Consider the following 13,194-nt stretch of genomic DNA (forward strand, 5'->3'; position numbering starts at 1 on the left):
TAGCGCCAAGCAGCCCTTTTAAGGTTGAAAAAGGTGTCATTCTTAAATGGGAATTTTGCGATTTCCAGCAAGGCAATGCTGCCTCTTTCACTTAATTTGTAGAACAATATTGCAGGGCACACTGGCACACTCCTGCGATGTGTACTCTGTTCCTCCCCGCCTGAAATGATGTGTGGAAGGGTGATGCAGCCATTATATTGGCGGTTGTTTTCTGGCATGCATAGGAGTAAGCACAGCCATTATGCTGTTTCTTGCACCAATGCAGCAAGTGATGTGGTAAGGCACATCTGAGTGGATCAATATATCCCACAAAAGGCAAGTTCAAAATGGTCACCCTTGCCCAAATCCTTCAGTCTCCAGACGTTGAGGATTGGTTTGTGTTCTTAGACGTGTTCTTAGACTTTCAGGATTCCTACTTTTATATGCCGATCACTGCAAATACTTCAGGATTATGGTTGGCAGTTCGGGTCCTGTGGTTTTTATCAAGGTGTTGGCTCTAGTGGCCCCTCATTACAGGAGGGAACAGATTCGCAGTCTTCCTGACTGCTGGGTCATTGTCATTCTCTACAAGTTTGATGTTGGGCCACCTGTATTGCACGTGCCATCTGCTGCACAGCTTGAGCTTTCCCTCAGCGTCAAAGATTTCCAGGTCACTCTTGGTGTAGCTTTGCATGTTTGTGGCTTGTTTCCCTAAGGTTCAAGGTGGTTGCCAAGGACTTTGGACTGTAGTCTGCCAGCAGCCAGCTCTGGCTGGCATATGCTGATTCCTGTCTGCAATAGTGAGGATGCAAGTCCTTTGTGCGAGAGCCCATTCTGAGTACATGAGTGTATTTAGAGGGATGGTCTGCAATTGGCTTACCACTCCCCTGTTTGAATTATACTGGGTATGAGATAAGATACTGTGTTCACTCTGAGGGGATAGATGCAGACACCCTTACACACTACCCTTGACTACTGCTTGCAGGGCCATCTAAAGGGATGTTGGAGCCTAGGGCATAGACACATTTGGGGCCCTACCCGAACCAAAGAAATTATGGGATCCAGAATCTCTGGTTTCTCCCCACCCCATCGCAAACGCAACCCATAGCTTGATATGCTGTCCCACCATCAATCAAAATACGCATTAGTATTGATTTTAAGTCTCCTGACCCCCTTTCATCAGCCATATAAAAAAAGCGTGCATCCCAAAAGCTGAACTCAGTCTAGCAGTCTCATAGAATGTAAACGTGCTCAAGCAGAAATACAGGAGATGGACTGGAAGCAACAAGGAAGTTATACCATACCATAGCATAGATGGGTGGGTATGTATTAGAAAGTACCAGGAAGGTACACGTATCTGGATATAGATAGGTTAGGGCCATGAGTTTCTAGTTCTGCTATTAGTGAGCAAAGAAAACAAATTACTTTGTGGTGTGCAATATACCAAGGGTCATCATTATTCTATATCAAGCAATGCTATAGCCAGCTAACATGTTAGTAAGCTGTTTAATTTAAGAGCATACTTTGAGAATTAAATCACTCTGGAGGGCAGACAATTTGGAAATATTTAGGGACTGGCTACAACTGCACCTTACTCATGCTATATCGGTTGGAGGTATGCTATTTTGTAACAAATTAGGTTTTACTATCACCAACGCATAAAAATACTTACCTTTTTCAACCTCAGCCATAGAAAAGGCTGAGTCTGCCTTACTGGAATTTGGTACTTTGATCTGGCATATGAACACAGATCTCTACAACAAGTGCATAACATACTGGGAGATCTACTTAACTGTTGTTGTGCTCAAATTTAGCAACATGCGTTACAACTCAGGTTTTTGCACATGATCAATGTATTGCTGAGAGAAAATTAAAAGCAACACATGAGTTGTTCTGTAGTGAATGCACAAACTGCATCTGTTACGGTGACTAGAGAACGCATGACGAGCTTAATTGATCATATTGGAATGTGCTTGGCAACAGCAGCCAGGCAGCAGGCACAGAGACTCAGCAGATCACCCTTCAATATCATGGCACCTGTTATTCATTTTTTGGAAAAAAGGCACTGACTTCTTAGTATCAGGCAATCAGGTAGGGGCCCTACCTAAGGTGGCGGACTAGGGCACATGTCTGTTTTGCCCTCCTGTAAAAATAGCTCTAATTTCTAGGATTGGATGGTCTACTGCTAAAGGAAGCACTGTAGCGCTGCACCAGCCTCTTTTAATGCTATGACGAATCAGACAGCAAAGTTCTGCCTCTCCAAAAAGACCAGAAGGGAACAGACTACGGCTCTCCTTCTCTGATCTCAGCTCCTGGCTGTGTTCCTAGGCTCTCTGAAACTCTTGACCGTGCCTGTATCACCAGATCCCGAAATGGAAGCCCTTTCGCTACCTGTACCCCGAAGACTATCTTTGCCAAACCAACTAGTGTTTCTTCATCCCATGACATCAGGCAAGTGCCCCAGTTCCATCTTTCCCATCATGGAAGTGCCACAAGCCTGCACTGCTGGTCCTCCTTTCATAGCTGGCCCACCTCAGGTGTGACTTTGAAAGCATTTCTTCAATAATCTTTCTTCTTTTAAATCTTCTCAAGCTAACACGAGCCTCAAAAGCTTTTTCTTCTAAAATTCCAGACTACCGATAAAAGCAGTGTGTCTCTTTCATCTCTTCTGGCTCAGATCCTCAACCTGGAAACCACCAAATGGTTAATCACAGGAGTTATGGGTTTCTCCCTGCCCCAATGTGTCATTGCTGGAAGGTACTGTGGTCAATAATATGCCCAGTGACTGCCTCTGGACACGGTTTTGTACGATCGGACCGAAAAAAAAGGTCAGACCGTACAAAACGACCGATAAATGCTACCACCAAAGGTTCGAACACCAAAAGTTCGAACCTTTGGTGGTAGCATTGCAGGTAAGTAAAAAAAAAAAAAGACTGCAGGGATGTCCCCCGCAACACCCCGCTCACTATACTTTACTGTATAGTGAGCGGGGTGTTGCGGGGGAAACCCCTGCAACCCCTGTAGTATGTAAGTGTGTTTGCATGAGAAAGGTGAAAACTTTTAGTAGTTCGCCCCTTTCTCATGCGAACATTCCAGCTGCGGCAAAATCAGCCACGGTCGGATCACTTCGAATGTCTGGACACACTGGGCTGCCTCTGGAAACTATAAAATGGCCTAATGCAGAACTGCTTTTTGGACCCTGCGTATGTGTCTCCAACACTCTGGTGCTTCAGGAGAGTCCTTTCTTCCCTTTAATCTTCTTCTCTGGGTCCTTTCTTCATTACCATGGGGCTTCTGTGGCAAATACTGCGTGAAACCCCAGAAACTGCTCCTTAGGACTTTTTCCAGAAGGCAACTCTTTTTCACAAAAGACTGCCCAAACCTGCACAAATGGCTCCCCTTTGTCTCCCTCGTTCTCTTCCCAAACATTCTGGCCTAGATATGAAAAGTATTGTAATTACCCTTGATTGCATTTCCCCTTCTGTGAGAGATTTTGTATTTAACTCTTTTGAAACAGTTTTAATTACCTCTTTCACTGTTGCATATATTTTACAAAGTTTACTTCTCTGTTAGTGCACTATTTTATGTCTTGCTTTTTCTTATATAAACACCCCAACGAAAGGGTTCAAGGAAAACCTCCTTAACAGTCACCACCTCACATACGATCTGGTTCATTGGGGGATATCTGGACATGGACTTAGGCAGGGCCTTTCCATTTGAGGACTGTCATCAGTATCACCCAGATGCTACAGCATTTCTAGTCCCAAGAGTTGAATTCAGGTCTCTGCCTTTCTCCATTTCCTTGTGTCTCCTGACCTCCTGCATCTTTCTTCAAGTGTCATGCTTCCAGTTGAACAGGAGTTCACTCCAGTGGCTGCTAAGATATCAATGGCCTCAATTTTAGGGCAACATGACTGAGCTTTTATGGGTCTCGAGCAAGGTGTGACAGGATCTCTTGTGATGGGCCATCCGAGGCAACTTGCAAAGGAGGCAACCTGTTAGGGAGATTTTCTTTTGCAAATCTTACCCTCTCTGTCCTTATCTCAAACCTCTTGCATGTACTTTTCTTTGGAGACACGGAACCCTCTTGTTATGGTTCCAGTAAAGGCAGATCTCTCCCCTTTGTTTTGGCATCCAGGATTTTCCTTTGCCGGTACTGTCGATCGTGTGTGGTGTCATGTCTGGGGCCTCTAGGGCCCCTTTTCCAATGTTGTTTTGGGCTCGATGGGAAGTCTTTAGACCTACCAATGTAGGAATAGTCCTCTCCTTTTTTGTGACTTGTGAGGTCCAGCTAATCTCCTTGTATCCAGAATTTGTGCTTCGAGCGATCAGATTCCTACAATAAGGGTACTTGCAACATTCAAACTTGGAGGCAGCTGTCCTATAGTGTACACCCAGACTTCCAGAATCTGCCCAGCCATATCCAAAGACCTGAAGGAATGTGGATTGGTGGCAGACAGCCCACTAAGGCACTTCCTGTCAGCTCCCCCACACACAGGAGAGCCTTTGCAACTTCTAGCAAGAAGCCCACCAAATTGCATGAAGAAATGGTCCCTCCCTCACCTGACAAGTTAGAAGGATGGAGTATATGGTCCTTGTAAGTGCATTAATCACAGCTAAGAAGTCAGCACACAATTATTCACCTACAAAAGGGAACAAATGTAACAACTGCCAGCAGTCTAATTCAGAGGATGCTTGGAAAATGACAAAAATCTTAGACAAAGTGTCCCCACAGAACACCATGTAAGATGGTTTGGGCTGCAAGTGGATTGGTCACAGCTGGTCTGGATCGCCACTTTGCGGGCCAGTGAATCAACTAGGCCCATTCTACGCACCCCTGCTGAAGGAAGCAGGACGGAGAGCCCAGCATTACAAATAACTGGTGAGCTTGCATGGGAAGGCTCTTGCACACTCCGTTTTGGCACGAAAAGGGCGAGGGAATTCGTAACACCTGCGCACCATCCTCATTGCCTCTCCTCTTCTCCGAAGGGGCAATACCAGCATCCAGAACAACATACTCCGCAGTAGCTGGGGAAGACAGCCGATACAGGGGAGCCAAGTCGAGGGAGGGCTCCAACTGTGCCCCAACGCCCCCGCAGAGACCAGGTGAGCGTAACATCAACAGTGAAGATCTCTGAGAGGCGCGTTCCTCGCTCTTACTAGTCAGATCAACCAGTCACCTTTCATGCTATGGGTTCATCTCCTGTTTGCGGGCATCAAAGTGTGCATCTTTGCATTTTCTCTGCAAGGCCTGGATCCAGCTGCTCATCATTGTAAGGGTTTTCAGCAGGAACACATCATGGGAATCCTCAAAGCTCTGCTGGGACCCTGGAAATCTGCTATGCTGCTCGCTCTACACCAGGAGACAAGCCTGCTGGAAGACCAAACTCCTGCAGCCAAGTTTCTCCTGACCCTGCTTGGGATCAACTCAAGACATTCATTGTTGAAGTCACCCTTTAGAGTCCATCCTTCATTGTGCAACCAAATCTGGGTGTCCCCACAACCGTCTGAGATCGCCACAGGAACCTACAGACAACCGGTGGTCAACTCCCTTTAAACTGGGCGACAACAGTGGGGCACATCTTCCCCAATGATTTACTGTCTCCTGGGACCATTCTTCACTTTCTTGGGGTTCAGGTGCTTGAGATCACTTATCTCTTTAACTGCACTTCTTCCCATTAGGTTTGCATTGAGTGCAGAGTACTGCTTACCTTATCGCTATCTGGGGCTGGACCCAGGGTGGTTGTGTATGGGTCAGTACTTGTGGGTCATACTTTACGACCTCAGGAATATAGTTGCTTCTTCTTTCAATGTATCTTCACTAAATTAAGCCTAGATTGAATTTGCTCTACTCTTAACGTCAGTACTTTACTACTACTAGCTTAGTGGGCTCTCCAATACTACTCATCTCATCACTCAGAAATCTGTATGGAACACCTAAAAGACTACCAGAGACTTGGTAAAGGCTAGGGTTGGACTTCAAAAGGTTTAATATCCAGTGCAGAATGGCTTCTAATTATAAGGCCTATATTTTGATGTGTGAATAAAATCTTTCCTCCCAAATTTGGTAAATACAATTATTGTTTTAATAACTGCTCGTATTTCTAAAGTAGTGTGTAACATATAGTGGGATACCCAACTGTGAGCTGTGTATATGTATTGACCCTAATATATTTTACTTATTTTTTTATTATTTAAAGTGTGCCTTTTTGTAATAGTGTTATTTTTATACTTACCTACTTGGGTCTTTTTACTTTTACTATTTCTGCTACGTGTTAACTGTACTACACAATAGTGCCCTCTCCCTCCTTAGTTAGGCCTTGTTTCTTGGCCAACGCTACTTTAGATAGTGGCTTTGCTCAACTGGGGTTGTGAATAACCTTGCATACCATAAATTGACTTTTTTAATTCCTGCGAAAGATAGTGACTTAAAAACGCTCCTAACAGAACCTTTTGGCAACCTTAGCCACAGTTGACCGTAGTCATGGACACCTCTTTGAAGGGGGCTGGGGTGCTCACTTGGACTATTTGATTGTGAGTAGCTTGTGGTCTGCCACAGAGGCGAGAGAGCACATTAAACCTCTTAAATTGCAGGTAATCAGCATGACTCTTCATGAATTTCTTTCCTCTGTTGTGCAGATGTTTCCAAATTTTGATGGACAATACCATGGCCATGCATTACTTCAACAAGAGAGCTGAGGTGGAGTCAGTGTCAATGTGCAGAGAGGGAATGAAACTGTTGTTCTGGGCTCTGTGGAACAACATCTGCCTCTCAGCAGATCCTCTCACCTGGATGGGGAACATTGTTGCGAACACCCTGAGCAGGCATTTGTCACACTTCCACAAGTGCAAACTGTGCCGAGTGGTGGAAGTGAACGGGAGCGGTGCTCCTCTACTTAAACATTTTTTTTTTTTAAAAAAAAGGTTTACTGTTCCTGTACATTTATTTTAAAAAGAAACCGTTCTGGAACAGTTTACTTTTAAAATCAAAGTGTAGGAAGAAGTTGAAACTTGCACATCAGTGCACTGCACTAAACATTTCCTTAAATAGCAGGTGTGTTTGGGAGTCTGGGTGGCACGTGGGAGGGGGTGTGGCGATGGGGTTTGTGGGAGCGGGGGCAGGCCAGCGGGGGACATAGTTCCACTACTTCTTTTTGTACACTTCGACCACTGACTGTGCCAGGAAGTTCGCCTCTCAAGGGACCCCTCAGGTGAAACAGTTTGCTACCAGGAACTGGGAGTTGTTCTGCTACAGGGAATTTCCTCCAAGGGTGATCTGGGGTAAGCATCAATTGTAGAGTGGAACTTTGATCTCCTTTACGCATTCTACCTCATTCCTGTCATCCTGCTGGTCCTCAGGAGACTTAGGATGTTCGGTTCCACCCTCATGATCACCCCATGTTGAGTCTGGAGGGCATGGTACCTGGACCTTCTGAACATATCCTTCTGTCCTCCCTGAAACCTCTAGGTGAGAGTGAAACCGATCTCCTAGTCTGAAGGTAGTCCTCCCACCGATCCTGAGCAACTTCAGTCTTTCTACTTGGCTACTGAGAGGTTGAGGAACAAGAAGGGGGACCTGTCGGACAAGATCCTGTATGTGCTCCTTTCTTACAGGAGAGCAGCTTCTGAGTCAGTCTACCCTGGCAGGTACAAGAACTCAGAATGGCGCTGTGGGAATGGTCAGAATTCCTTGAGTGGCCTGATCTCTCCTGTTGTTCATTTTCCCTTTTCTTTGGCCCATGAGGCCTTACGTTTGGTGCTGTTAAGGGATACTTGCCTGCTATTTCAGTCTATAAGAGGAGTCCCAAGCAGGACTTATTTATGATCCCCACTGCTATGTTTTTTAGAGAATTAACTAACTAACTTCCTCCATTGCAGTGTTCTGTCTTTATTAACGGCAGCTCTGTTTGAGTCTCTGCACTCATGCTATTTTCCTTTCTCACCATGAAGTTGATTTTCGTGGTTTCGATTAATTCTGCACAGTTGTGGAGTACACTCTGCCAAAAGTCTCTTCTTTGTTTTCTTCATGGAAAAATTGCCTTTGATTGTAAGACTCTCGTTACTTTCTAAGGTAATGTAGGACTTTCATCTTTCACAGGACAGCTGTCTAAGGCATAGGGGAGCTTTCATTGTTTGGATCCCAAGAGGGCTTTCAGTGATTGAGGCGCCAAGCTCTTTGTTGGCGTTGCCTGGGCTTGTTCTGTCAGGGTTATTGCCAAACAGACCTTGTCCAGATGGATTGTTCACTTTATTTCGAAATCCTATGCTATCTTCTGGCCAACAAGGAAGTGCCTGCAGGTCTTCTGGCTTGTTTGATCAGTGGTCTGCAGGTGCTATTGCTTGGATCCATTTTCAAGGGTAGTATTTATGGTTTGCCAAACTATGCTCCAACGTTTCCTAATGTAGTTGTTAGTTCCTAGCTCTCTTACAGGTTCTGTACTGCTTTGTTCTGCTTTGGGTGTATCTCTAGGATGAGGAGTTTGTGGTGGTAATTAATCTATAAGCAGAACAAATTACTTTCATTAATGTTCTTTCTGATGGATTAGTCCTTCCTCTCACAGACTCCTCCTCACCCTCCCCAGCACCCTCCCAACCTATCCCTCTTTACAGATAGACTATAATATGTGACTATTCTATTGTTTTTCAGCTTCTCTGTATGGGGATGCCTGGGTGGAACTGAAGTCATGAGACGCACCCATCAACGTATTCTGCTGGAATACTGTTTTTCAAGAGACGTTTAAATCCTTTGGGTACAGATACAGTTGTGGGTGTGTGCATATTTCAGTGAAGATTTGGTTTTTCAACAAAATGTAATGAGACTTGTGGTAATTACGTGTTGGGAGGTTCAGGAGTAGCATAGACATTTGTTCTTCCAAAATTTGGTGATGTGTGAAACTGCTTTCTAGCAGTAGTAAAGCTCAAAATGTACATCCACATTCAAAGGTCGTGGATGAGGTTTGGGAAAGGGGTGGTGGACGTGTCTTCAGATAGTGTACAGCTGTCTTACCTCTGAATATGTGCTGTTACAGCAAGCAGAGAAACAACAGGACAGTTAGACACTTTGTGGAACTTGCTTGCCTAAAATAGCTAATTGCCTTTTGAACCATTAATTTTTCAAGCTTGAATATATTTTTTCAAAATGTGTTTTATTCGATTTAGCTGGAAGAAGCAAAGAAAAAACTTTTGTCCTGTGAGATGGAGTGTGCAGAACTGAAAGTAACCAACCTCGATATAATGGATAAATTTAACACGCTGAAAGAAAAGGTACATTTTAAAATCCAGGTTCCTTGTGTTTGTTTGTCTCACCTGATAAATGAATCAACAGCGTGTTATTGGTAATATATCATTGATATCTTGGGGTTGTTTTCCATGTGTAACACAGTTTCACTCACAAACATATAGGTGTTGCTATATTTCATGGCAATATAGAGTTTTTTCCTTTTTTTACATTTCTCCCTCTGTACCACGCACAAAATCTCTCTCTCTCTCTCTCTCTCTCTCTCTCTCTCTCTCTCTCTCTCTCTCTCTCTCTCTCTCTCTCTCTCACACACACACACACACACACACACACACACACACACACACACACACACACACACACACACACACACACACACACACACACACACACACACACACACACACACACACACACACACACACACACACACACACACACACACACACACACACACACACACACACACACACACACACACACACACACACACACACACACACACACACACACACACACACACACACACGTACGTGTGAATAGACTGATCCCTAGTTCTAAAATAAACTGTGATTCCTGCTTATCAATAATCACACCTGTCTTTCTGTTTACTTCTTCACAACATTTTCACAGCAGTAAATGTAAGAGTATTCAAATAGTGTGCAGTATGCACTCACTGCTTCAGATAACTTTAAGTATTAGTACTCTAAAATGTTATTTTATTCCTGCGCTGAGCTATACTTACATCACGGACCGTTCTGCATTGTTCTTGTGCTGTACATTGCTGGACTATATTGCCAGCCTCGTAAATACCTTTTCCCAATCTCTGTTTGCAGTTCAAAGGAAGCAGCTACACATTTGAAAAAGCCTTCTCACACGTTGACCTCAACTGCTTTCTCCAGAGTACTTGTAGTTTCCCAAATATCAAGTATATTTTACGGGAGACCTGGACTTTTCCCCTTGGAAAGGATTCGCCTCTTCAAGGTCGACTACAGCCGACCGAGTCCCAAATATAGGCCATTTTCTCTCCTCCAAATCTCATTCAATCTTTTCTCCTCTTTATTTTTCTGATCCGATGGTCTGTTCCCCTTTCTTTCTGTGCCATGCAGATATTATACTGTGTTAGTGGTTGCTATTTTTAGTTAATCAATCATTTCTATGCTTCCAGACAACGTCATCTAGTTTGTCGGCTCACCTAATTCTCGCACAATGTGCCTTGGTTACTCAAGATGTAAACTTACTTTCTTTTGCTCTGCGTGAAGACATTCTTCTGTTCTGGAAAACCTGCTTTATGAACTTTCATTCCTAAACCGCAAGTTGTAGAAAGTCCTTATTTGCTTATGATTTAACCTTAACCATGACTAAGTCATCCCTATGCGCTAGTTTTAGTATTTTAACAGCCTGCCTTTTACTGTAATTTTAGACAATGGATCTTTTGAAGCCATTCACCCCCCCCCCCCCCCAAAGCATAGCTCATTACTAATTAGTAGGTTATCATGTTAGTAGCACAGATGCATCACGTTTTTTGTCTTTTTGTATTTACAATGCTGAGTGTCTTAATTACTAAAACCTTGCATTTTACACTTTATCCTGACATATTTCCCCCCTTTTAAAAATCATCTCCGATAAAATGATCTTTGAAACGTAGAATGAATGGCAGTTAATATAAAAATCCTCACATTTCTCATTGAACAGTTTTTTTCCTAACCTCTTTATTCAACAATCTCTTAAATGTAAAATTTAAATTTCATGATTTATATGACTATTACGTAATATATATATTTTTTTACATCTAATTTCAAAAATGTTAAATTGAGTGTACATGACAATTACATGATCCATTCATTATTTTCGTAACCCAATGGTTTCCAAGTTCATTTCCAACATTTCACTACTGCTGAAGGACCATCCGAGGATATGATTTAGATCTTTGGGTCTAGAAAATACTGTTTGGAATTTAATTTCTTTTTAATGGTTAATATATAGGATACTGTGACGATCCTTCGGTTGGCATCACTTCTCCTCAGGATGGAACCCTTTCCATGAGGCCAGGGAGGGGCAGCCGCTAACATATCGTCCCCCTGGGTGTGGTATAATGTGGGAAATCTCACAGGGGGGGCTCCCCCTTTAGGGATAAGGACAACCATCAAGGGTACAGCGCTTATAACAACACCACACTCCCACATACGCTAACCCCTCTTTCCTCCAATAATGTCTTTGTAGGCAGTAGACCCATATACTGTCATAAAGTAGAGAATCTCAATAGTCTTGGAAATACTATGAAGAGGAATAGCGTGGGAAACATGAAGATCACTTGTCATCCAAGTTCTGGTACTAGGTGGCCTGTTGCAAGTATGAAGAGTGAGACAATAAAAGTGATGAAGCACTTATCCAATGAGCCGAATGGGAGCTGCTCCATTGTATAATAAATGACAAAGGCAAATCAATAATTTGACTCCAGCCAGGATAGGCAGCAGCTGTGGAAACTCTCAGGTGCAGGAGTTTTAAAGCGGCTCGGGGGAAGAGAGGCGGATGAGCACAGAGAATGCAGCAGAGCCACTGAACCATTTCTTCACGGGCGCTGCAGGTGCAGTCCTGAATGCCAGTCACAGAGCGGAGAGGAGGCCGAGCAGCACAGAAAGGTATTATGCTGCAGTTGCAGTTGCAGAGAGAAACCTGAAGAAGCTGAACCGCAGAAGGGGAGGCTGCTCTACCATCGCAGGTGCAGAGAGAACCGCTGAGGGAACAAGCCGCAGAAAGAAGCCTGAAGAAGCAGGGAAGCCCCAGCAACAAACCAAGATCCCTGTGAAGATAAAGGGGTGCGGGAGACCCAGAGGGGGGTGCGGGATACCAGAGGGGACTTGGGGTTAGTAGGGGAAACAGGCAATATCGGCTCTTCTTTGGCCCAATAGATGGTGCAACCATATTGGCCCATGCTTGCATCAGACCTATATGAAAGCTCCTCTTCCTCGTGTCAGTGGATGTGCAAACCCCACTGACCTCCAGAGAAGGGCCAAGGACCCCTACCCAAGAAGAATAAGAGAAACCAGGGTCAGGGACCCTAACCAAGAATGTAATGCGAGTCATCTTCCTCGTGGCAGTACTTGGCAGGTTAGTGAACCAAGTGCGCCAAGCCAAAGAAGAAGAGAGACCAGGGTTGAGTCATTCCCCCTGGTTGTAGGAGATTGTATCATAACTACCAGGAGAAGGCAGCCATTCGCAGGAGGAAGGTCCAACAAGCCTGGGGAAGGGAGTCATTCCCCCAGGCTAATTTGAGACTGAGACCAACGCCAAGTAAATGTTATTTTGGAACTTTGTGATCTGGGGAAGGGAATTGTCCCGCCAAGTTGGTTTAAGATTGAACGCTCGGAGAAGGGATGCATCGTCCTGGTCCACCAAGGAGACATTGGGTGGAACTTGGACAATAACCTAGGAGAAGGGAGGCATTCTCCTGGGATCAGCACAGTGCTTCGTTACTTATTTGGTTTGTAGTGTAAGGGCCAGACATAGGGGTTTCTTAACACAGGTCGGTGGGCATGTTTACTTTAATTGACATCCTGACCGATACCTTATATCTTTAGTTGAGGGAAGGAAAGAGGTTTTCTCTTGCTTGCTAATAAGTCTTTATTCCCAAATATGCCACATTTGTGTCAGAGTCGTCCTTCTGCACCCTTACAATACATTGATCCTGATTGTCTTTTACAACATTGTGGTATGTTTTGAGAAGTTTCTTTTTTTCTTTTCTGCATTTCATCTTTCTTGTTTTATTCTTCTTTGTGATCTATATTTCTCATCTTTTTGTTTGATGGATCATCTACTTCTGAGATGACCTCCATCTCCCTCTTCTGTTCTCTTTTCTGTCCTGCTTCTCTCCTCGTCATGTCCAGTCTCCTCCTTGTACTTGCATCTCTCCCCCTCGGATCCAGTATGCTATGGAGGAAATGGAATTAGGAGTATTAATTCAAATAATGTTTTCC

General features: G+C 44.1%; 1 protein-coding gene across 4 annotated transcripts in view; it reads left to right on the forward strand.

Annotated features, from left to right (window-relative positions):
* The window catches only part of LOC138503575 (golgin subfamily B member 1-like), a 1,546,163-nt gene that overhangs the window by 1,142,365 nt on the left and 390,604 nt on the right, over positions 1-13,194 (forward strand). For all 4 annotated transcript variants that reach the window (XM_069623402.1, XM_069623405.1, XM_069623404.1 and 1 more), the window contains one exon: positions 9,139-9,243. In XM_069623402.1, the coding sequence (XP_069479503.1) occupies positions 9,139-9,243 (105 nt within the window). The remainder of the gene's footprint in view (positions 1-9,138; positions 9,244-13,194) is intronic.

The sequence above is a fragment of the Ambystoma mexicanum genome, chromosome 11 (assembly GCF_040938575.1).
Source record: "Ambystoma mexicanum isolate Mex_15411 chromosome 11, UKY_AmexF1_1, whole genome shotgun sequence".
Taxonomy (NCBI): Eukaryota; Metazoa; Chordata; class Amphibia; order Caudata; family Ambystomatidae; genus Ambystoma; species Ambystoma mexicanum.